At 36.7% G+C, this 26,686-nt stretch overlaps 1 protein-coding gene across 1 annotated transcript in view; it reads left to right on the top strand.

The window, feature by feature from the left end:
* LOC117333977 overlaps positions 1 to 24,028 on the top strand; it is a 57,535-nt gene extending 33,507 nt beyond the window's left edge. Inside the window, exons 4-13 of the mRNA XM_033893399.1 lie at positions 1,228 to 1,763; positions 7,724 to 7,929; positions 8,152 to 8,393; positions 12,540 to 12,682; positions 16,493 to 16,632; positions 17,289 to 17,333; positions 17,670 to 17,779; positions 19,404 to 19,939; positions 22,315 to 22,520; positions 23,073 to 24,028. Of these exons, the coding sequence (XP_033749290.1) occupies positions 1,228 to 1,763; positions 7,724 to 7,929; positions 8,152 to 8,393; positions 12,540 to 12,682; positions 16,493 to 16,632; positions 17,289 to 17,333; positions 17,670 to 17,779; positions 19,404 to 19,939; positions 22,315 to 22,520; positions 23,073 to 23,321 (2,413 nt within the window). The 3' untranslated portion in view covers positions 23,322 to 24,028. The remainder of the gene's footprint in view (positions 1 to 1,227; positions 1,764 to 7,723; positions 7,930 to 8,151; positions 8,394 to 12,539; positions 12,683 to 16,492; positions 16,633 to 17,288; positions 17,334 to 17,669; positions 17,780 to 19,403; positions 19,940 to 22,314; positions 22,521 to 23,072) is intronic.
* Positions 24,029 to 26,686: the final 2,658 nt, after the last annotated feature.

Raw genomic sequence — 26,686 nt, 5'->3', positions numbered from 1 at the left:
TTGAATTACTTGTTTTGTGAGCCTTCCCATTCATGTTTTTACATTCTTTCGACCTACCTTGAATCTTTCGGTTTTTCTCCTTTTATCAACACTTTATATTATTAACGTCACTGACGAGTCCTGGAAGGATAGAACAACTGTTAAGTGCAGTTAATTTCATTTTGGACTTCATTGTATCTAACCCTGTTTTAAAAAGTGCTAATATCTTGTGGGTTTTCTGTCCAATCATTCTATATTCATCCCTGTATAAAGTACCAAAATTCAACAGGATTAAATCATTTTCTTTGAACACCACTCTAATATAACTTTTAACTGTATCTTTCCCTTAAAGATGCTACATCTCCGACACACATTGATTGCGTACTAATTAGTTTTAATTCACTTGGAGAGTACAACGGCTCAGAGTATACACATATATTAAATGTTCTTTGAAAGCCAATATTTAAAATTATGAAACATATCGAATTATCTTTTGTTTGTTTTTTTGCTTATCTCTGTCCAGATTTTCTTTTGCCGCATTTTGAGCTTTTCGTCACCTCTTCTAATCAACACTTTACAATGTAGGTTCTTAGCATTCAAGAAGGACGATCCAGATGTATTCTGTAGTTGATTTTGACTTTTCCGTATCTACATGTAACTCACAATTTGTTTTGAACGAATATAATCTGTCTTATGTACAGTCCTTAGATATAATTTAATACTGTTGATGCCACTTTTGTGAGAAGCGTTTAGGGTGTCCGTGATAAAGCCTCTTTGATTTATATCAAAGACACTGCTCACTTGAGTGTCTTTTGTTAATTCAGGTTAGATCTTATTCTGTTTGGTATATTCAGTATGTGGTGATATCAGTGATTATGACTGGCGTTTAGGGCACAAATCGTCGTAAATGCTTCAAATATGTCCCTGAAAAATCGGTAAATACATGGAATGTTTCCTGTTCTCTGTTACATAATTAGTCAGTGCTCTATAGGTACAGAGATTGCACTCGTTTCAGTGACGAAACAGGATGTCTTTGTATGCCTGATCGTTATCCTTTTAGTTTCTTTTTCTTCGAAAACGTACAATATTTACATGTTTGTTCTGTATGTTGTACATTGCATCTCAAATGTCTGTAAGATAAACATTTAATGTTTTAAGAAAAGTTCTGAAGCAGAGGCTAAGGATCAGATAAGAATTGTCTTCAAATTTCAAATTAATGAAGGTTTTTGTTGAAATTCTTCTGCACAGCGCTTCGGATGACTTTCCGGGTTATGATGACTACCGGGCGAATATCTATTCGGATGGGGCCGTATATTACAATTTCCCAACTGTTGTCCAGAGTCGATGTCTTGTGGACGTAGAGAGGTTCCCCTACGATACCCAGAAGTGTGGGATGACTTTTGGGTCGTGGTCTCACCATGGTTTCGAAATGGACCTTGTCTACAAGAACCCCTATGGAGATCTGTCGTCGTCGGTTAAGAACGTTGAATGGAACATATCTAGCTTTACTGCTGAGCGCAACGTTGTGTATTACGGTTGCTGTCCGGAGCCATATCCAGACGTCACCTATTATCTAACTATCAAACGAAAGCCGGCGTTTTACGTCGTAAACATAATCATCCCGACTTTTCTCATTACTGGAATGGGGATCCTCGGTTTCTTCTTACCTGTAGAATCCGGTGAGAAGGTGTCTCTACAGATCACTGTCATGTTGGCCTTGGCAGTGTTCCAGCTTCTTGTGGCAGACTCTCTCCCGCCGTCAGCGGAAGCAACCCCTCTTATCGGTAAGTATTTCTAAAATGAAATCATCGGTACTTCACCTATTTCATCTCAGTTATCCATTAATGAAATAGAATAAAAACATAGGAACGAATCAGTAACCGTGACTAATGACAGGAAATACAAACATAGGAACGAATCAGAAACCGTGACTAACGACAGGGAATACACACATAGGAACGAATCAGTCACCGTGACTAACGACAGGAAATACAAACAAAGAAACGAATCAGTAACCGTGACTAACGACAGGGAATACAAACATAGGAACGAATCAGTAACGACAGGGAATACACACATAGGAACGAATCAGTAACCGTGACTAACGACAGGGAATACACACATAGGAACGAATCAGTAACGACAGGGAATACAAACATAGGAACGAATCAGTAACGACAGTGAATACAAACCTAGGAACGAATCAGTAACCGTGACTAACGACAGGTAATACAAACATAGGAACGAATCAGTAACCGTGACTAACGACAGGGAATACACACATAGGAACGAATCAGTAACGACAGGTAATACAAACATAGGAACGAATCAGTAACGACAGTGAATACAAACATAGGAACGAATCAGTAACCGTGACTAACGACAGGGAATACAAACAAAGGAACGAATCAGTAACGAAAGGGAATACACACATAGGAACGAATCAGTAACCGTGACTAACGACAGGGAATACAAACATAGGAACGAATCAGTAACGAAAGGGAATACAAACATAGGAACGAATCAGTAACCGTGACTAACGACAGGGAATACAAACATAGGAACGAATCAGTAACGACAGGGAATACAAACATAGGAACGAATCAGTAACCGTGACGAACGACAGGGAATACAAACAAAGGAACGAATCAGTAACGACAGGGAATACAAACATAGGAACGAATCAGTAACGACAGGGAATACAAACCTAGGAACGAATCAGTAACCGTGACTAACGACAGGGAATACAAACATAGGAACGAATCAGTAACCGTGACTAACGACAGGGAATACAAACAAAGGAACGAATCAGTAACGACAGTGAATACAAACCTAGGAACGAATCAGTAACCGTGACTAACGACAGGGAATACAAACATAGGAACGAATCAGTAACCGTGACTAACGACAGGAATACAAACCTAGGAACGAATCAGTAACCGTGACTAACGACAGGAATACAAACCTAGGAACGAATCAGTAACCGTGACTAACGACAGAGAATACAAACATAGGAACGAATCAGTAACCGTGACTAACGACAGGTAATACAAACATAGGAACGAATCAGTAACGACAGGGAATACAAACATAGGAACGAATCAGTAACCGTGACTAACGACAGGGAATACAAATCTAGGAACGAATCAGTAACTGTGACTAACGACAGGGAATACACACATAGGAACGAATCAGTAACCGTGACTAACGACAGGGAATACAAACATAGGAACGAATCAGTAACGACAGGGAATACACACATAGGAACGAATCAGTAACCGTGACTAACGACAGGGAATACAAACATAGGAACGAATCAGTAACGACAGGGAATACAAACAAAGGAACGAATCAGTAACCGTGACTAACGACAGGAATACACACATAGGAACGAATCAGTAACCGTGACTAACGACAGGGAATACAAACATAGGAAAGAATCAGTAACCGTGACTAACGACAGGAATACAAACATAGGAACGAATCAGTAACCGTGACTAACGACAGGGAATACAAACAAAGGAACGAATCAGTAACGAGAGGAAAACAAACATAGGAACGAATCAGTAACGACAGGAAAACAAACATAGGAATGAATCAGTAACCGTGACTAACGACAGCGAATACAAACATAGGAACGAATCAGTAACCCTGACTAACGACAGGGAATACAAACATAGGAACGAATCAGTAACGACAGGAAATACAAACATAGGAACGAATCAGTAACGACAGGGAATACAAACATAGGAACGAATCAGTAACGACAGGAAAACAAACATAGGAATGAATCAGTAACGACAGGAAAACAAACATAGGAATGAATCAGTAACGACAGGGAATACAAACATAGGAACGAATCAGTAACCGTGACTAACGACAGGAATACAAACATAGGAACGAATCAGTAACCGTGACTAACGACAGGGAATACAAACATAGGAACGAATCAGTACCGACAGGGAAGGCAAACATAGGAACGAATCAGTAACGACAGGGAATACAAACATAGGAACGAATCAGTAACCGTGACTAACGACAGGTAATACAAACATAGGAACGAATCAGTAACCGTGACTAACGACAGGTAATACAAACATAGGAACGAATCAGTAACCGTGACTAACGACAGGGAATACAAACATAGGAACGAATCAGTAACCGTGACTAACGACAGGGAATACAAACATAGGAACGAATCAGTAACCGTGACTAACGACAGGTAATACAAACATAGGAACGAATCAGTAACCGTGACTAACGACAGGGAATACAAACATAGGAACGAATCAGTAACCGTGACTAACGACAGGAATACAAACATAGGAACGAATCAGTAACCGTGACTAACGACAGGGAATACAAACATAGGAACGAATCAGTAACCGTGACTAACGACAGGGAATACAAACATAGGAACGAATCAGTAACCGTGACTAACGACAGGGAATACAAACATAGGAACGAATCAGTAACGACAGGGAATACAAACATAGGAACGAATCAGTAACGACAGGAAAACAAACATAGGAACGAATCAGTAACGACAGGAATACAAACATAGGAACGAATCAGTAACCGTGACTAACGACAGGGAATACAAACATAGGAACGAATCAGTAACGACAGGGAATACAAACATAGGAACGAATCAGTAACGACAGGGAATACAAACATAGGAACGAATCAGTAACGACAGGGAATACAAACATAGGAACGAATCAGTAACGACAGGGAATACAAACATAGGAACGAATCAGTAACGACAGGGAAATACAAACATAGGACGAATCAGTAACGACAGGGAATACAAAACATAGGAACGAATCAGTAACGTGACTACGAGGGAATACACACATAGGAACGAATCAGTAACGACAGGGAATACAAACATAGGAACGAATCAGTAACGAGAGGAATACAAACATAGGAACGAATCAGTAACGACAGGAAAACAAACATAGGAATGAATCAGTAACCGTGACTAACGACAGGAATACAAACATAGGAACGAATCAGTAACGACAGGGAATACAAACATAGGAACGAATCAGTAACCGTGACTAACGACAGGTAATACAAACATAGGAACGAATCAGTAACCTTGGACTAACGGACAGGGAATACAAACATTAGGAACGAATCAGTAACCGTGACTAACGACAGGAATACAAACATTAGGAACGACTTCAGTAACCGTGTAACTACGACAGGGAAGGCAAACATAGGATACGAATCAGTAACGACAGGGAATACAAACATGGACAGAATCAGTAACGAGAGGGAATACACACATAGGAACGATCAGTAACCGTGACTAACCGACAGGGAATACACACATAGGAACGAATCAGTAACCGTGAACTAACGGACAGGGAATACAAACATAGGAACGAATCAGTAACCGTGACTAACGACAGGGAATACAAACATAGGAACGAATCAGTAACCGTGACTAACGACAGGGAATACAAACATAGGAACGAATCAGTAACCGTGACTAACGACAAGGAATACAAACATAGGAACGAATCAGTAACCGTGACTAACGACAGGGAATACAAACATAGGAACGAATCAGTAACGACAGTGAATACAAACCTAGGAACGAATCAGTAACCGTGACTAACGACAGGGAATACACACATAGGAACGAATCAGTAACCGTGACTAACGACAGGAAAACAAACATAGGAACGAATCAGTAACGACAGGGAATACAAACATAGGAATGAATCAGTAACGACAGGGAATACAAACATAGGAACGAATCAGTAACGACAGGGAATACAAACATCGGAACGAATCAGTAACCGTGACTAACGACAGGGAATACAAACATAGGAACGAATCAGTAACCGTGACTAACGACAGGGAATACAAACATAGGAACGAATCAGTAACGACAGGGAATACAAACATAGGAACGAATCAGTAACCGTGACTAACGACAGGGAATACAAACATAGGAACGAATCAGTAACGACAGGGAATACAAACAAAGGAACGAATCAGTAACGAGAGGGAATACAAACATAGGAACGAATCAGTAACGACAGGAAAACAAACATAGGAATGAATCAGTAACGACACATGAATACAAACATAGGAAACGAACTCAGTAACGACAGGAAATACAAACATAGGAACGAATCAGTAACCGTGAAACGACGGTAATACAAACATAGGAACGAATCAGTAACGACAGGGAATACAAACATAGGAACGAATCAGTAACCGTGACTAACGACAGGGAATACAAACATAGGAACGAATCAGTAACCGTGACTAACGACAGGGAATACAAACATAGGAACGAATCAGTAACGACAGGGAATACAAACATAGGAACAACAGAACCGTGACTAACGACAGGAATACAAACATAGGAACGAATCAGTAACCGTGACTAACGACAGGGAATACAAACATAGGAACGAATCAGTAACGACAGGGAATACAAACATAGGAACGAATCAGTAACCGTGACTAACGACAGGGAATACAAACATAGGAACGAATCAGTAACCGTGACTAACGACAGGGAAGGCAAACATAGGAACGAATCAGTAACGACAGGGAATACAAACATAGGAACGAATCAGTAACCGTGACTAACGACAGGGAATACAAACATAGGAACGAATCAGTAACCGTGACTAACGACAGGGAATACACACATAGGAACGAATCAGTAACCGTGACTAACGACAGGGAATACAAACAAAGGAACGAATCAGTAACGAGAGGGAATACAAACAAAGGAACGAATCAGTAACCGTGACTAACGACAAGGAATACAAACATAGGAACGAATCAGTAACCGTGACTAACGACAGGGAATACAAACAAAGGAACGAATCAGTAACGAGAGGGAATACACACATAGGAACGAATCAGTAACCTTGACTAACGACAGGGAATACACACATAGGACGAATCAGTAACGTGACTAACGACAGGAATACAAACATAGGAACGAAATCAGTACGACAGGGAAATACAAACATAGGAAGCATCAGTAACGACAGGGAATACCAAACATAGGAACGGAATCATGTAACCGGCCTAACGACAAGTGAATACAAACATCGGAACGAATCAGTAACCGCTGACTAACGACAGGGAATACAAACATAGGACGAATCAGTACCGTGGATAACGAAGGAAACAAAACATAGGAACGAATCAGTAAAGTAACGACAGGGAAATACAAACATAGGAATGAATCAGTAACGACAGGGAATACAACACATAGAGGAACGCATCAGTAACCGTGACTAACGACAGTAATACAAACAAGGAACGAACAGTAACGACAGGGAATACAAACATCGGAACGAATCAGTAACCGTGACTAACGACAGGGAATACAAACATAGGAACGAATCAGTAACCGTGACTAACGACAGGGAATACAAACATAGGAACGAATCAGTAACCGTGACTAACGACAGGGAAGGCAAACATAGGAACGAATCAGTAACCGTGACTAACGACAGTGAAAAAGAGTGTCAAACCAGGAGGGTAAACGTCTTCTCCTTCACTGAAGATCCGTAGGATGCCATGTTTTCAAAATGAGAACTAGACTCGATAAATAAAGCTACCAGGCGTTTTAGAGAGTATCTAATAGTCTTACACCATATGTCACTTGAAAATGGTATTTTTCTATTCTGATGTGATACATAACATTTGAAGAAATAATTATATTTTCCTTTTGATAATTTCGTATTTTCGTTTTCAGCGATCTACTTCAACTTTTGTCTGTTTCTTGTCGGATTTGCCTGTGTTATGTCAGTGGTCGCATTGACTGTTTACTACCAGCCAATGGAATACATGAAGCGCTGGATGTTTAAGATATTCCTACAGACTTTGTCTAAGTTCACATGGGTTTATGTACCAGAGCTAGAGGACGACTCAACGGAAAATAACAACGATTCGACATCCCGGGTAAATAAACTGATAACAAGTAACAATAGCATTCTATCAGTGAATATTTTCCTAGTCATTCAATTAAATGATAAAATAAATGAATATATATAAAAGGTCATGACGTCTGGTATCTCTGATTAAAGTAGAAAAGTAAAGATATCTAATAACTTTTATAATTGTACTTTTTTTTTTATTTCTTTCAATGAAAAATTCGTAAGAAGTAAATTTTATTTTTTTTAGCCTCAGACATCTTCGTCACTTCACCAGGGAAATGGGAACAAGATCACAACAATACATGTAACAGGAAGCGCGAAAATCGGTACAGAAAATGACAAGCCTAAAGCCACACCGACAATAAAGGTTACCGCTGAACACTGGAACTCTATGTCGAAGGTTGTCGATAGACTCGCTTGTTTAACATTTATTCTTATGGGTTTGGCTGGAACTGGAATTGTCTTTAGTCAATTTAGTGACGACGAATAGTGCTAGACATTGCCAACCTTCAATAAAATTAACATGAATTAACATTTTATTTCCAATACACTTTTGAACCACACTTTCATCATTGACATAGCAACAACGGAAAATTTGTCATCAAATGTCTACGCTGTTATCTGTGGCACCAAACATCTACCCTGCCCCGTGCCATAACATCTATGACGAAAACATTGCCATTAAATATTTACCCTATTACCAGTGTCATGACACACATTGCAAACCATAACCCTCGTCATCACATACAGTTAACCTGTGTCAGTGACATAATACGCATTGCATCAACTAACTTTGTCTTGTCTTGCAATTATAACACCTACGTCAAAGTATATTATCAACACCCATCACTTAATCTTTGTCATCAATTGACTACGATGTTATCGGTGTGGTAGCATAATCATTACACACAATTATCCTGCAATCAGTGTCATCATTTAGATAATATTTGTCATCATATAATTGCACTCCTATCAGTGTTATACACCAACGATGACATGTGGCATCAAGTGACAACGCTGTTGTCAGTGCCATAACGTAATATTCGTCATCACAAACAATTCATCTGTAATAGGATATATCTTATTACAGATCAATTGTGTATATACATGGCATATCATTCTGTACATGCGTATAATAAGACCTAGCGAAGCTATAATTGAATGTAGATTTCGTTAATAACGTCATATCATCTTAACGACATATATATTGTGACGTCATCGCAGACAAAGAAAGAGTAAGAACAGAGAAAGAAGTCATTTTTGATTTTGTATCAGTCTTTAAAACCTTCTTAGTAATCGTATTATACGGTATGTGATAAATAGAATTTTACATTCCTTACCTATTCGAAAGACGCTGGTAAAATTGAAAAAGAAAGAATTCAATATTTGAGTGTATTATTGAACATTATTCAATTTTATTTAGAAATAAAAATCGCTTAGTGATGATATTAAAAAAACCCAGACTTCTTCCCAGAATGTAGGTTATATTTATAATACAGCAGTTGGAATGAAAATTATATACGAACAAACTGTTAATACTCTTATTTACCAAATGAATTAAGATATATTACATATTTTTCATATATTAGTTAAGATATATTTCGAACTGTCAAAAACATGTTCAAAACAGCTCAGATTTTAATGCATCTTATATCTATAAAAACGTAGTTTCACTCAGACATGTAGGGCATATTGCTTTTAATTGCTGAAATTAAATTTGTTTTTAATTTTCGTGGGATTTTTCTTGATATATTCGTAGTTTCCGGATTAGAAACGCAGCCAGGAACGTATTGAATTGTATAACTTGTGTATATTGTAAATATGTAAAGCTTTTCATGGCACAATGATTGACAATAGTTATTTTGTATCACATGTAATCCATAAATAGGAACGCTTCCCAACACTATTTGGTTCATTCAAAATAATCCTCCTCCGTATTTGCTCGCACTTTGAGCAGTTTGTCACATAGGCAGGCTATAATGTTGATTTGCTAAGGATTGGGTGGCACAAGACATACTGTTGCATACCTGTAATACGATTGCGACTTTTTTATTTATTTATTTATTGTTTATTTATTTAATATACAGGCATGTGGAGTCAAGACGAAATCAGCTAAACTTGTTATATATTAACTAATAGATGATGTAAATATTTTCATGTGGATCCCATTCTTTGACATGTCCTAATTCTCGCCATATTTATTTACTGATATAATTAAACCCGGTGATATTTCTTTTGCTTTTACCGGAATGATATATATTTTGCTGTATGTAACCATTTGGGATTTCATTGTTATCATAGAAGGGATTTTATTGTCTATGTAAATGAGATTCCATTGCTTATATGGATCAGAATTATTGTTTATTTGGATAAAATATCTTTGTTTATGTGGACGCGATTTCATGGTTCATGCAAATGAGATTTCATTGTGTATGTGGATGATAATTTATTGTTTATGTGGATGATAATTCATTGTTTATGTGGATGAGATTTCATTGTTTATGTGGATGATAATTTATTGTTTATGTGGATGATGTTAAAGTGTTTATGTGAATGAGATTTCATTGTTTATGTAGATGAGATTTTCTTGTGTATATGGATGAGATTTTACTATTTATGTAGATAAGATTTTTTTATTGTCCAATTAGATAAGATATCATTGTTCATGAAGATGAAATTTCATTGTTTATGTGGATAACATTTCACTGTTTACGTAGATAAGACTTCATTGTGTACATAGATGACATTTCATTGTTAATGTGATTGAGAATACTTAATTAGTTTTGATAACGAACGATTTAATTCATATGATTAATGACGTTATATACAGGATAAATGCAATATTGTATTATCAATGTATTTATTTCTTTGACTATTGCAATTCTCTATCTAGGTTTTGATCTTTGACTTTCCAGTCGTCTACTAAATATTAGCCCTTTGCATCACTGACGAGTCCTAGAAGGATAAAACGTATAATGCGGTCTAGTTCATTTTAATCATCCCATATCTAACTCTCAATTAGTATAGAAAGGTGTTTCAAAAATGTAATATATTATTGGTTTATTATACATTCCATTGAAACGACCAGTAAAGAGGTTATGTCCCTCACATTATTATATGATTTTTCACAATGAGGTCAGGCGAAGATTAATTGACCAATCCAACGGTTTAACAGATCAATAGTGCACCTCAATGTTGCCTAAACAAATTAATCCCTTTGGTAACCTTGGTAAACTGCACCTACGTGACAGTAAGTACACGTCAGGCATAATTGCCAACGTTCCCTATTTTGGAGGGAAACCGTATTATACCCCTAATTTAAAAGAAAAATATCTGTATAACGTCTTTTATCTTAATTATTTAAAAAATGCAATCAGCCAATCCAAAGATATATTGTTTAAAGAACTGATAAAAGGAGGTTTATGAATTTGTGTTGTTTCTAGGTCTTACAATCTTGAATGCGCACCATTCTCCCTCCTCAACAGAACATACCTTTGTTAGATTCTATTGATCTAGAACTGTAAATTTACTCTAGGGTAATTAAAATCATCACGCCTATTATACATATTAGTGATAAAAATACCCGGTGGTAAGGATCACATGACTCCTTTATGTATATCATTTTACACATAAAACATAAAATACAATTTATCAATAAAAGATGATTGAATTAAACGACCATCTTCGACCTCATTGCTCGTTGACCTGTATGGTTTATCTTGGAACATAGAAAATTACAATATCTATATCGTATTACATATTATCACTCAAACATTATATTATATAATTAGCTTTATTTGTATAAGAATATATTGTTTATGTGTATTGTTTGTAAATCCACAACTTGATAGACTGATAAAAATAAATTTTCTTAAACTTTTATTTCTAATTGTAATTCCAATCGTAGCACAAGTGCCGCAATTATTTCTTTCTTTTTTCCTGCCATTCCCTTTCCCCCTTGGTTGATGTAATGTTCCCATTAGCTCTAACATTAAATGACCCCTGTTGTTCCGGCGATGTTGACAAACAAACAAACCAAAGTAAAAGCATCGAGGTATATCAAAAGAACGATAAGTGTCGATAATTATTTATTCGAAAAACCTGGACATTTAAAAATTAGGACCTACAGTCCACAAATGAACATTTTCAGTAATAAGAATGGACATCAAGGGACACACACCTTAGAATTAAGTATTTTAATCCTGAAGTAGATTCGTGTATGTTGATTATTTCTCCTTGTTAAGAACATGTCAACGCTACACCATCATATTATTTTCCACTGTCAATAACCAATACACACAAGTCGTGAAATAATTCACCTTTTGTAACGACGAGTAGGTATGTTGTTAGTTTGTATAACAGATCAATTTATAGTATAGAAACAGTACCATGTCCCGCTAGGAGAAGACATATTTTATCGACACATTCAACGTGTGTGTATTATCTACTGTTTCCGCTGAAATTCTCTGACGAGAAGTTTGAATAGGTGTAGCAAATGTTGATACTTCAGATAGGTAATAAACAGGTAAAAATATACTCGCACATATTAATTTGTATTTAAAGGCCTTCTTAAATGAGAATTACACACGCAAACCGACAGTTCTACATGAAAAGTAGACAAATATAGGTTCACAGTGTTAATTCTAAATTGAAAACAACATTTTTTTTTGAAACAATCCACACGAGGAAAGTTGAAATTAAACCAACGGCGAACGGAATGGGAGGTACAACGACACGTACAGTGATGGTACTGTGTTTGATTGTCATACAAAGCAGAGGTAAGTTTACGTCAATGTTTCTGAAGTAAAATCAGGGATGACTAAACAAGATAATATGATAATGTAATAGAAAAGGATGGGGAGTTGAAATAAACAAAAGTAGTCGGAAGTTACACATAACGTCATCATAACTTTACCACGACGTCAAAATAACTATAAAAAATAACTATCAAGTCAAATAACTTTACTTCGAAGTCAAAATAAATTTACCTAACAGCGATGATTCCAATTTTTCACTTCTTAATTTTCCATCTTAAACAAATTAACATTAAAGCGATGTCAAAATGACTTTCATATGAAGACAGTGTACGTTTATCGTTACTGCCATGGGACTGACTAATCTAACTTATATAAACAGGATCGAGACATACTTAAGCTTTTTCTCGAAAAATGACAACTTAAGATGATTCTATATATTATATTCAGGTTATCCACAGAGTGGATAATATTTCAGAGCCAAGAAGAACATTCTTAAGACTTTCTTTAGCAGCTATAGGCGCAAAAAATCCACTGACACGTTCTTGAATATAGCATCAATATACAGTAAAAGTGATACCTAGAAATCTGGTAACCCTGCTTCACTCGAAATAAGAATTCATTTCTAATAGTAAAATCATATTCAGTTATTTCGAACATATATCATATATCTCACAGTTTCCCCATGGCCAATCGGATTTCGAGATAGATATTTGATTGTACTTGAATTGAAGATCAATGTAATTATTATAACGTTCTCAGCTACATATGAAATGATCACCAACTGCGACATGTTAGAAAGACAGGACCAATGCGATGAGTGATAACAGCTTCCACCATGATTTGAATAAAAATAGCATACTGTGATGACAAAGCAATTTTGGCATTATGATCCGATAATGACGATGCTGTTTTATTTTCTTAATGTCATAACCCGAATGTTTGATAATTTACCAATGAATGCTTTCGAAGAACAAAATTTGGTTTATATTTTATATTCTAGAATATCAGTTTATCAACAAAAAGCTGGATAACAGTAACCTTTCCTTTCTTTGAAGTTATAGGATCTATCATCACGTGCAAAATATTTAGTATAGGAAAATTACCTTATATCGTTTTGTTTAAGTTTTTATTTTTCATTGTCATCATCGTTATTTAAAAGTAGATATTAACGGGTTTTTTTTTTCAATGTCATCGTCGTAATTTAAAAGTAGATATTGACGATAGTTTTCATTGTCATACTCGTAATTAAGTAGATATTGAAAATTAATTTAATTGTCATAATCGTAATTAAGTAGATATTGACGGTTGTTTTCATTGTCATAATCGTAATTAAGTAGATATTGACGGTTGTTTTCATTGTCATAATCGTAATTAGGTAGATATTGACGGTTGTTTTCATTATCAAAATCGTAATTAAGTAGATATTGACGGTTGTTTTCATTGTCATAATCGTAATTAAGAAAATATTGACGTTTGTTTTCCCCAAGCCACTGAACCTACTGATTAAAAAATATGTTACACAAGTTTTTTTCATTTCGTATTTTATCAATTAAGAGACGCTTTTTGTTAGGATATATCGGAGATCCAATGCTTTTAAATATTTCCATCCTTTATCATATCCTTGTAAGGAAGTCGGTAATTTTTATCATATATCAGGTCAATTCTAATACATGTAAACATTTGATAGTTCCAAGTGCATTTCTCATTTCAACGACAAATATACCTTACCGTTTAAAAAAAATCATTTTTTCTTTTTTTCTTTATTTTTGTTTCTTTGAGATTTAACGTCCTAGCCCTCACTTAGATATCTTCTGAAATGTCTGTTTCTATAAATCAACATTCCGACATCTTTGTGATATTTCTTTCCATATTTCCATATACATGTGAATTAATATTTCAATTTTTCGTGTTATTTTATAACAGAACGCATAAGCGTATCCAATATTTCTAGAGACGAATTTCAAATTTCTCTTAACAATGCCAATTGTATTTTATCAATACACATTAAACCAGAGATTATTTCTCTGACACTATTTTTTATTATTGGTTTTTTTAATGTAATCAATTATTATGTTTATTTATCTATTTTTATTTATTTTTCCCGTCATTGAAAAACATTTAAGATAATAACTAAATAGTTTCGGAAATAACTAACCCCAATCACATTCTCTTTCTCTGGGCTTCAAACTATAATACTGGACGGAATTCCGCCAGGTCTATATCAACTTTTAAGCTGCATTGTAATAAACAAAACTGTTTATCTCTTCTCAACGCAGGTTGATCATTTAAGAATATATAAAAACATAAAGCTTATCAATAAAAAAGAACAGGGAACACTGAATTGAAGCTTGATTTAATACCCCGTGGGATAATGAAAACAATATATTCGCCTCATGTACGACATCAAATACATATACATTAAATAACAGTAGGGAATATCTTACTACGTGTGGGGTAGTTTAGAGGGATTAAACAAAGACACACAAGATATTAAGATTTTCCAATACAAAAAGTTAGACATTGAAGATCAAAAAAGAATTTTATACCATATATCTCTTTCGTCATTCCTGGACTCGTTAGTGATGCTGATTGCCTATTATTATATATAAAATACAGATATAAGTATGACCTAAATAACTATTGCTGTTTGTCTCTTTTCTCGTTAAACAAGACGAGAAATACCGACATTTAAATGGAAGCGTAATTCACGCTCAAAATCTATAAAATGAGGCACAAATAAAAGAAAAATATAGAATTAAATGGAGGCTCCTGAAGAAAGCTAACAAGGAGAATAGGACCAGGTGTTCCTGGATGATAGGCGACACGCGTCTACTAAAAGTAGATCAAGCCAGGCAATAGAACATCACCTTCTCAAACTGCTGTATCAATCTTTCTTAACCTATATTGATGAAAAACGTTGACAATTTAAAAATGCTATTGTTAATTGTTCCATTCGCTGTATTTCTTCGACCCACTTTCAAATTAGAGGTAAAAGCTACCACTTATTTTATTTTTAGTATTCCCTTTTGCTGACACTGAGAGACACAAATGTCCTAAATTTGTTTCAATGTTTCATAAAATCTAAAATCTGCCATTTTTTTTCCCGCGAAGCACCAGGTTTTTTGGTTGTTCTCTTTAAGGCACTTAGTTTACCAAATACAACATGATTTCCAGTTACATACCCTAATTTTTTAAACCAGCACTAGTTTTTATTCGTTCGAGGAACGTGCTGATTTCCCAAACCACCTACTAGTTTAAGACGACACCTACCAATTTTCGCTGACCATCACTAAAATCTTTGAGACTTACTAGTTGTAGACAAATGCAAACATTTTCGAAGAACATGCCAATTTTCCTTGCCACTTACTTGCTTCCGACAAACAGATCATTTTTGAGAGGCAATACTAATTCATCAGTGATACCTATTTATCTCAGACGCCTGGTACCAATGTTGAGGACATCGTGGAGAAACACCAGTTTCCCAGTACTTTACACAGACAAAAAGAATGAATAACATAAAATGGCAAATACAAAAACTTGAACAAACACAAACACGAAATAATTATCCTCATTCCCCAACTGTAAACGTACATATCTATCTATGATTGTAAGTGTTCGCGCTGAAATCATTTTATTATCGCGCTGGATCATTACGCTAAAGTTTGATTACTTATAGTACACCAAGCGTATACCTAATAGTTTTAATAGTAGAAATCCATCAGAAATAGATATCTACAGAATAATACTTCTTTTTTTATTTCCTTGAATTATGAAAAATATCTTTCGTGCCAATAGTGCCCTTTTGCCCGATTATTTCTTTGACTTTTCCAGGCGTAGATGCTGACACCAACGCCACGTTGTTGTTCGATCAGCTATTTACAAACTACAAAAGTGCTGTCCGCCCTTTCTGTGGCAATAACAGTGTCACTACTGTACGGATTGATCTTGCTCTGCGACAAATAGTTGATTTAGTAAGTATATCTTAAGTATATCTAAGACAACAAGAGGCCATTACTGCACTTAATTAGAAAGTTTTTGTCTTACATTGTTATATCCCGTAATTTCATGCGTATTACTTTCTCCGGAGAATAATCCATGAGAAGGTAAAAGTAGAATTTTTAGCCTTTTGTAAAAATGTGTAATTTTGTGATATTACCTGAATCTAGGAAATAGTGATTAAAAAACACATAGCCCACTTGCGTACAAATTGATATGATGTAAAAGTAAAAATGCAGATAGCCCGTTTTACGTAAAAACAAAATCGTCTTTAGATTTAAAACAATCGTATAACTTGCTAGGTATGCGTAGAAAATTACTGAAAGAGATTTTAAGACAACTAGAAGACTAATACCCCTATGTTGATAGACGAAATGTCCCATCGGCGAGCGGAAATACATAAATATAGTTACCTTTCGTCACATAGACGTACAGGTAACCATGTCTTTCGCTTACACAGTCAGTCAGCGCTTGACAAAGAGACCTGTTGGTCTTGGAACGTTGCAACGACACTCGTACGTATTGTAACATTTACTGTTTGTGTATGTACATCCAAACTGACAAATCTTATTAAAGATGTATGCTTACGAATTTCTCATATATCGATTTGTTTATGATCTCTTAATTTCAGGATGAGCCGTCCCAGATTTTAACCCTGAATCTTTGGGTAAGAATGGTACGTATACATAAGTGTACTGTCTCATATGGCGTTACGTCAAAGTCAGGAGTTCTTTAATATCTCACGCTAACATAATATGTTTCTAAATCAGGACTTTTGTGATATGACTATATGTGCATACAACACAGGGTTGAATATTCATAATGTTGAAAATACTATGTTATATATAAGAAATTAAGTAGAATACAAAAAAAGGGGGGGGGGGGGGGGGGGGGGGGGTGGTATTTAAAAATAAAAAATATTTCCTACACTGGAAGAGCTGCCTCACTCTCCTAAGTTATGTGTATATAACAAATTTCACTGCTATCTTCACTTTCAATATTTTTTATACAGTTTTGGACAGATTGTCAGCTGACTTGGGACGCCAGTGCGTTTGGTGGTCTAGGTAACATCGTTGTGCCGTTCAAATACCTGTGGGTCCCCGATCTTACCTTGTATGACAGGTAAGTTTACTCTCCTCCAGGTTCTGGACTCTACCTTGTGATCTCAACTTGTAATACAAAGATGTCTTAATACATATTACTTCTAGTTCTTAAAATATAAACAAGTATGATTCATAACCTGTCATTTTTAGCGACTCACTTGTAAAACATATATGTTTAACCATTTCTATACCTTACCCTTATACCTGATTAAACTGATTGAGTTATACTGTATACTGTAAACGTATATATTTTCGCTGTCATCTTATTTTAGCTTTTTTCGTGCGGGACGCGTTGCGCTAATTTATCATTGCACGTATTTATCATTGCGCTAATCTAGTTAAATTTGACAATGCCCTATACCTAGGTGCGCTAATCTGGTTAAATTTAACAATGTCCTATATCTGGCTGCGCTAATCTGGTTAAATTTGACAATGCCTTATACTTGGGTACGCCAATCTGGTTAAATTTGACAATGCCATATACGCTTGGGTGCGCTAATCTGGTTAAATTAGACAATGTCCTATATTTGGGTACGCTAATCTGGTTAGATTTGACAATGCCCTATACCTGGGTGTGCTAATCTGGTTAAATTTAACAATTCTTCTACACTTGGCTGTGCTAGTCTGGTTAGATTTGAGAATGCCCTGTATCTGGCTGCGTTAGTCTGGTTTGATTTGACAATGCCCTATGCATTGCGTGCGCTAATCTGGTTAACTTTGACAATGACCCGTACTTGAGTGAGCTTATCTGGTGAATTTGACAATGCCCCATACTTTGGAGCGCTAGTCAGGTTAAATTTGACCATACCCTATACACTTTTGTGCGTTAATCTTGTTAATTTGACAATGCCCTATACTTAGGTACGCTAATCTTTTGAATTTGACAATGTTCTATCCTTCTTTACTTGAACATTTATTTAAATTCAATTTGGCTTTTAACTTCCATTCTCGATTTCCTCACGTACGGTCCCTAGCATCACTAACGAGTCCAACAAGGATATAACATCGCTGTGGTGAAGTTTTATATTCATGATTCAACACATACCTCTATAAGCCTCTTGCTAAATTCATATCAAAATTTGTAACTCAATTGTGTCTTCTGTACAATCATATAAACACTTGTATACTAGTAGGCTTTGGATCTAATTCTGTTTGATGGGATTTTAATACATTGTACGTGTTGATACACTGAATGTGCCACTTTTGTCGGGCGTGACATTTAAGGTTACGGACAGGCGCCCACGCAAATGCAACATAGCGTGGAACAATTGAATGCGTAAAACCTGATCGTTTAATCAGAACTCCTTCCATTTGTATGATGGCTGCTTCAATTCAGTGGACAAGTTAAATTGTCTTGTGGAACAAATTAATAATCAATTTAATTATTAATAGAAATACATCTGAAATGTACGAAGGGTGCACAATTGCTTTAGAGAAATTATCTAATACCAAAGGGATGTCTTTTATTAATTTTACACGTGTATATACTTATTTTTATTTATTTTTATTTAGTTATTTACAGTATTTATTCATTTATCATTCATTTTTATTTATCTATTTTATTTACATGTGTTTTGTATGTGTTATTTTCTTTTTTTTTTTTTTTGATTATTTATTTATTTATTTATTTTAAATATATATAGCACCGCAGATGACTTTCCGGGTTATGACGACTACAGGGTGAATATCTATTCGGATGGGTCCGTATATTACAATTTCCCAACTATTGTCCAAAGCCGATGTCTTGTGGACGTAGAGAGGTTCCCCTACGATACCCAAACTTGTGGGATGACTTTTGGGTCGTGGTCTCACCATGGTTTCGAAATGGACCTTGTCTACAAGAACCCGTATGGAGATCTGTCGTCGGCGGTTATGAACGTTGAATGGAACATCTCTAGTTTTACAGCTGCACGCCATGTATTGTATTACGGTTGCTGTCCGGAGCCATATCCAGACGTCACCTATTATCTAACTATCAAACGAAAGCCGGCGTTTTACGTCGTAAATATCATCATCCCGACATTTCTCATTACTGGAATGGGGATCCTCGGTTTCTTCTTACCTGTAGAATCCGGTGAGAAGGTGTCTCTACAGATCACTGTGATGTTGGCCTTGGCAGTGTTCCAGCTCCTTGTGGCAGACTCTCTCCCGCCTTCAGCGGACGCCATCCCTCTTATCGGTAAGTACTCACAAAAAACTAAGATGTTAAAGTTAATGCTTACATCAATTGAAAAAAAAAAGTAAACATGTAAATGTATCTGGCAAATACATGAATAAGGAATATCAGCAGAATACTCATTTTTGGGTTCCTACTTCAGCTTACCGAGGGATTGTTTGGCCTTGAAATTAATCGCTCTTTTTTCCGGGGTAGGAACGCCGTGAAAAGACGGCTAAACAACTTGGTAAAATATCCATGGACGGAAGGAGTAGCAATATATTCACTGCATAATAGGGAAAAATTAATCTCAGGAGAAAGTGGATCTCGCTGATCCGACCAATTCGCATCTGGCCCCGAACAAATGGACCAGGATTTGTTCTTGCCATTTTGTGGAAGGACAACTTTCCGAGATGAATCCCATCCCAAAGTTGGCACTGACACGTACAAGATACTTAGAAAACTTACATAGCTTCCTTCTGTGCTGCTGTACAAACGATATGATCAGGTTGGTCACAGCCCGCGTATGGGTAATAATCCTGGACACACACCCGCATATGGGTAATAATCCTGGACACAACCCTGCGTATGGGTAATAATCCTGGACACACACCCGCGTATGGGTAATAATCCTGGACACAACCCAGCGTATGGGTAATAATCCTGGACACACACCCGCGTATGGGTAATAATCCTGGACACAACCCCACGTATAGGTAATAATCGTAGCCACACCCCCGTGTATGGGTAATAGTCCTGGGCACACCCCCGTGTATGGGTAATAGTCCTGGGCACACCCCCGTTTATGGGTAATAATCCTGGACACAACCCCACGTATGGGTAATAATCCTAGCCACACCCCCGTGTATGGGTAATAGTCCTGGGCACACCCCCGTGTATGGGTAATAGTCCTGGGCACAACCCCGCGTATGGGTAATAGTCCTGGGCACACCCCCGCGTATGGGTAATAATCCTGGACACAACCCCGCGTATGGGTAATAATCCTGGACACACACCCGCGTATGGGTAATAATCCTGGACACAACCCCGCGTATGGGTAATAATCCTGGACACACACCCGCGTATGGGTAATAATCCTGGACACAACCCCACGTATGGGTAATAATCCTAGCCACACCCCCGTGTATGGGTAATAGTCCTGGGCACACCCCCGTGTATGGGTAATAGTCCTGGGCACACCCCCGTGTATGGGTAATAGTCCTGGGCACACCCCCGTTTATGGGTAATTATCCTGGACACACACCCGCGTATGGGTAATAATCCTGGACACATCCCCGTGTATGGGTAATAATCCTGGACACACCCCCGTTTATGGGTAATAATCCTGGACACAACCCCGTGTATGGGTAATAATCCTAGCCACACCCCTGTGTATGGGTAATAGTCCTGGGCACACCCCCGTGTATGGGTAATAGTCCTGGGCACACCCCCGTGTATGGGTAATAGTCCTGGGCACACCCCCGTGTATGGGTAATAGTCCTGGGCACACCCCCGTGTATGGGTAATAATCCTGGACACAACCCCGTGTATGGGTAATAATCCTGTGCACAACCCCGTGTATGGGTAATTATCCTGGGCACAACCCCACGTATGGGTAATAATCCTGGACACAACCCCACGTATGGGTAATAATCCTGGGCACAACCCCGTGTATGGGTAATAATCCTGGGCACAACCCCGTGTATGGGTAATTATCCTGGACACACACCCGCGTATTGGTAATAATCCTGGGCACAACCCCGTGTATGGGTAATTATCCTGGACACCCACCCGTGTATGGGTAATAATCCTGTGCACAACCCCGTGTATGGGTAATTATCCTGGGCACAACCCCGTGTATGGGTAATTATCCTGCATTTGAGTAGGAGTTCGGGTAATAAACAATTTACAGATTATTTATGAGATGTGTTGCACAAAACACAATGATATTTGATGTCCATTGCCGTCACCCCCGTACTTTGAGAAAAGCCTTTTGATATCAGCCTTCCTCGTATTAATTATTGTTGTACTTTTCCTGGGCGAAACTTGTTGTGTAAACATTTCAGCCACTACCCTACCAACCGGCAAGCAGATATCATTTTTGATCTCTTTTTTTGAAGGGCATGCAATTGGAAACTAATTCAGAAATTGTGTATTCGACCAGCTATTTCGAATTATAAGTCTTACTGACGACATCCGCCATATAAATATATGTCGAATATTGGTTATGTCATGTCCAGCCAGAGTGAACCTCCAGGGATGTTAACGAAAAATTAAACACGTTATATATCACACCAGGAAATAATATGATAATGTCCAATGGAATTATGATGTCGACCATGAACCAAGTGGTATGAATTATTTAAAAATTTTTACTTGGGTTTATGTTGTCTTTTCAGCGATCTACTTCAACTTTTGTCTGTTTCTTGTCGGGTTTGCTTGTGTTATGGCAGTGGTGGCATTGTCTATTCACTACCAGCAAACTACAGTCATGCGGCGCTGGATGGTATCGATATTTCTTCGTAGTTTATCCAAAGTCACATGGGTGTATGTACCAAAGATAGAGGACGATTCTAACCAAAGTGATAACAATTCCACGACTCAGGTAAATAAAATCAAATCACGTGCCAAATAATACCTGTAGAATAAAGAGCTTTGTGATATGTTTGTGTAGTGAAAGCCATCATTGGCAATTTGTTCATTTTTGACTGTTGGCCATGCTGTATCTGTGTTAATAGATTTCTGTTGTTTATACATTTTACTTTTCATGAACTTTAATCATGCATATGTAACTAAAAATATTGTGTTTATACAATCTGTATTTAATTGATTGACCGGTAAACGTTGATCCACATCGATTCAATCTTCTTGCCGTTACTTTTTATTGTTTGTTGTATATACACTGTATATTATTGTACGTAGGGGAGCTTTGTGCGAGGGTTATCTCAATGACAAGTTTTTATAGGTATATATTATCTATAGCTTCTTTTACAAAATAGTTTTGTTGTGATGTATTACTGGTATTTTCTATATAAATACAAAAATAACGATATTGTGAGGTAATAATTATAATTCAAAATATAATCACATTTAAGACTATACAAGTATTACAAAGTCAAACAGGTGTTACTAAATGTCATAAAATCCTGTTTTCTAGCCTGAGCTCGATTCTTCTTCGTCGATTCACCAAGCAAATGGAAAGAGAACAACAAAAATAACAGTGATGCCAGCAAATACGAAAATCGGTACAGAAACAGATAAGCCTAAAGCCAAACCGACAATGAAAGTCACGGCAGATCACTGGAAATCACTTGCTAAGGTTGTCGACAGAGTCGCCTGTTTAATCTTCATTCTCATGGGTTTTATTGGAACAGGAATTGTGTTTAGTAAGTTTACTTACGACTAGTACTACACTGCAGTAATAGATATATGAATCAGTACTGTACATAGCGCTGCTGTGATTGGCTGTAAGTCCTGATTGTTTCAATTATGACGTCACCGAGCAACGCCTTTTAGATTCCATAGCAAGCTGATGAAATGCTGTTTTCTAATAATGTACATGATACACACATTTATATAATTAGTATTTGCTACCAAGAAGAAATTATGCATGAGCAAATCTTTGAAAAATGCTTGATATTATATTTCTAAATATATCCCTCTGACGGCATTCTATTTATAGAAACGTTATCCTTGTTGCCAAATATATTAACCAATAAATGATATTTTTACTAATCATTATGATACTAATTTTGTTCTGAACACAATACTGTCTGATTTAATCTAATATCCTTGATATTTAAGTTAATGATAATAAGCTCTTTGTGTCAATGAGAATAAGTAAGTATGCATTATATTGAGACGAGTACATAATTTATCTTCAGCTTGAAGAAATTGCATTTGTTATGTTGATCCTTTGTTGTTGTATCATGTATTTATGTCAATGATATATGATTATTTGTCCTGACGAGTCGAACAGATGACAGTGTTACATGTGAACATCACAGTATCTATTGATTGGAATGTTTCATTCTGGTAGGCATCCGTATTTTTGTCGACACAAATTCTGCAGCAACATTCTAAGAAATAAACTAATGATTACGCAAAAGTCAATCTATTGATGTTTTTACGTTTCTGAAAATTAAAAGGGAACTCGCATTCGGTAAATGTATTTCTAAATCCTAGTATTTCATACCCTTTGTGATATACTTTTCTGAGTTACATATATTATATCAACAACATTTACTGTAAGTATGATTCACATATCACCATGGTTTGTTTAGACGTAATGCTTATCACAGGAGTCTGTCGTGTATCTATGACAACATAACTATGTTAATGATTTAATGAAAGTTATCCTCGATTTCGTGTGTGTTACAATACCCACACAATATCAGGCACTGGCAAGTGTTACTGCTTAATGCACTTACACGAGGTGTTGGGGTTAAATATAAAAGTACGGTAACATCACAATATCACTAAAAAAATGAGCATTATTGAACTGATATGTTGATCGGTGAAATAATGAGTTCCGACAACCTAGGTTAATATAGTGTACGCATTATCATATCTACAACACAACACTTTAAACTGACAAGTTCTCGCTGTTTATTTGAAATTTAGTCTTACACTGTTATCAATAGTACTAGCATTAGGTAAACTCTGTTTGTGTGAAAAAGGCTATGACAGGTAGCAAAAACCTAACCATGTGTAATAATGTCGACAAGGGATGTTGTTAAAGTGACCTAACCATGTGTAATAATATCGACAAGGGATACAGTGATAAAGACATAACCATGTGTGATAATGTCGACAAGGGATATAGTGATAAAGACCTAACCATGTGTGATAATGTCGACAAGGGATATAGTGATAAAGACCTAACCATGTGTGATAATGTCGACAAGGGATATAGTGATAAAGACCTAACCATGTGTAAAAATGTCGACAAGGGATATAGTGATAAAGACCTAACCATGTGTGATAATGTCGACAAGGGATATAGTGATAAAGACCTAACCATGTGTAAAAATGTCGACAAGGGGTTTTGTGATACAGACCTTACCATGTGTAATAATGTCGACAAGGGATATTGTGATAGTGACCTAACGACGTGTAATAATGTCGACAAGGGGTATTGTGATACAGACCTAACCATGTGTAATAATGTCGACAAGGGGTATTGTGATACAGACATAACCATGTGTAATAATGTCGACAAGGGATATTGTGATACAGACCTAACCATGTGTAATAATGTCGACAAGGGGTATTGTTATACAGACCTAACCATGTGTAATAATGTCGACAAGGGGTATTGTGATACAGACCTAACCATGTGTAATAATGTCGACAAGGGATATTGTGATACAGACCTAACCATGTATAATAATGTCGACAAGGGGTATTGTGATAGAGACCTAACCAGGTGTAATAATGTCCACAAGGGGTATTGTGATACACACCTAACCATGTGTAATAATGTCGACAAGGGGTATTGTGATCAAGACCTAACCATGTGTAATAATGTCGACAAGGGATATTGTGATACAGACCTAACCATGTGTAATAATGTCGACAAGGGATATTGTTATACAGACCTAACCATGTGTAATAATGTCGACAAGGGGTATTGTGATACAGACCTAACCATGTGTAATAATGTCGACAAGGGATATTGTGATACAGACCTAACCATGTATAATAATGTCGACAAGGGGTATTGTGATACACACCTAACCATGTGTAATAATGTCGACAAGGGGTATTGTGATACAGACCTAACCATGTATAATAATGTCGACAAGGGGTATTGTGATCAAGACCTAACCATGTGTAATAATGTCGACAAGGGATATTGTGATACAGACCTAACCATGTGTAATAATGTCGACAAGGGATATTGTTATACAGACCTAACCATGTGTAATAATGTCGACAAGGGGTATTGTGATACACACCTAACCATGTGTAATAATGTCGACAAGGGGTATTGTGATATAGACCTAACCATATGTAATAATGTCGACAAGGGATATTGTGATACAGACCTAACCATGTGTAAAAATGTCGACAAGGGACATTGTGATACACACCTAACCACGTGTAATAATGTCTACAAGGGATATTGTGATACACACCTAACCATGTGTAATAATGTCGACAAGGGATATAGTGATAGAGACCTAACCATGTGTAATAATGTCGACAAGGGATATTGTGATAGTGACTTAACCATGTTTAATACTGTCGACAAGGGGTATTGTGATAATGTCGAAAAGGGATATTGTGATAAAGACCTAACCGTGTGTAATAATGTCGACAAGGGATATAGTGATAGAGGCCTAACCATGTATAAGAATGTCGACAAGGGATATTGTGATAAAGACCTAACCACGTGTAATAATGTCGACAAGGGATATTGTGATACAGACCTAACCATGTGTAATAATGTCGACAAGGGATATTGTGATAAAGACCTAACCACGTGTAATAATGTCGACAAGGGACATTGTGATACAGACCTAACCATGTGTAATATTGTCGACAAGGGACATTGTGATAAAGACCTAACCATGTGTAATATTGTCGACAAGGGACATTGTGATAAAGACCTAACCATGTGTAATATTGTCGACAAGGGACATTGTGATAAAGACATAACCATGTGTAATATTGTCGACAAGGGACATTGTGATAAAGACCTAACCACGTGTAATATTGTCGACAAGGGATATTGTGATAGTGACCTAACGACGTGTAATAATGTCG

Source organism: Pecten maximus, chromosome 9 (assembly GCF_902652985.1).
Source record: "Pecten maximus chromosome 9, xPecMax1.1, whole genome shotgun sequence".
Lineage (NCBI taxonomy): Eukaryota > Metazoa > Mollusca > Bivalvia > Pectinida > Pectinidae > Pecten > Pecten maximus.
Note: the sequence above shows the minus strand (reverse complement) of the source record. Positions and strands in the feature narration are given on the sequence as shown.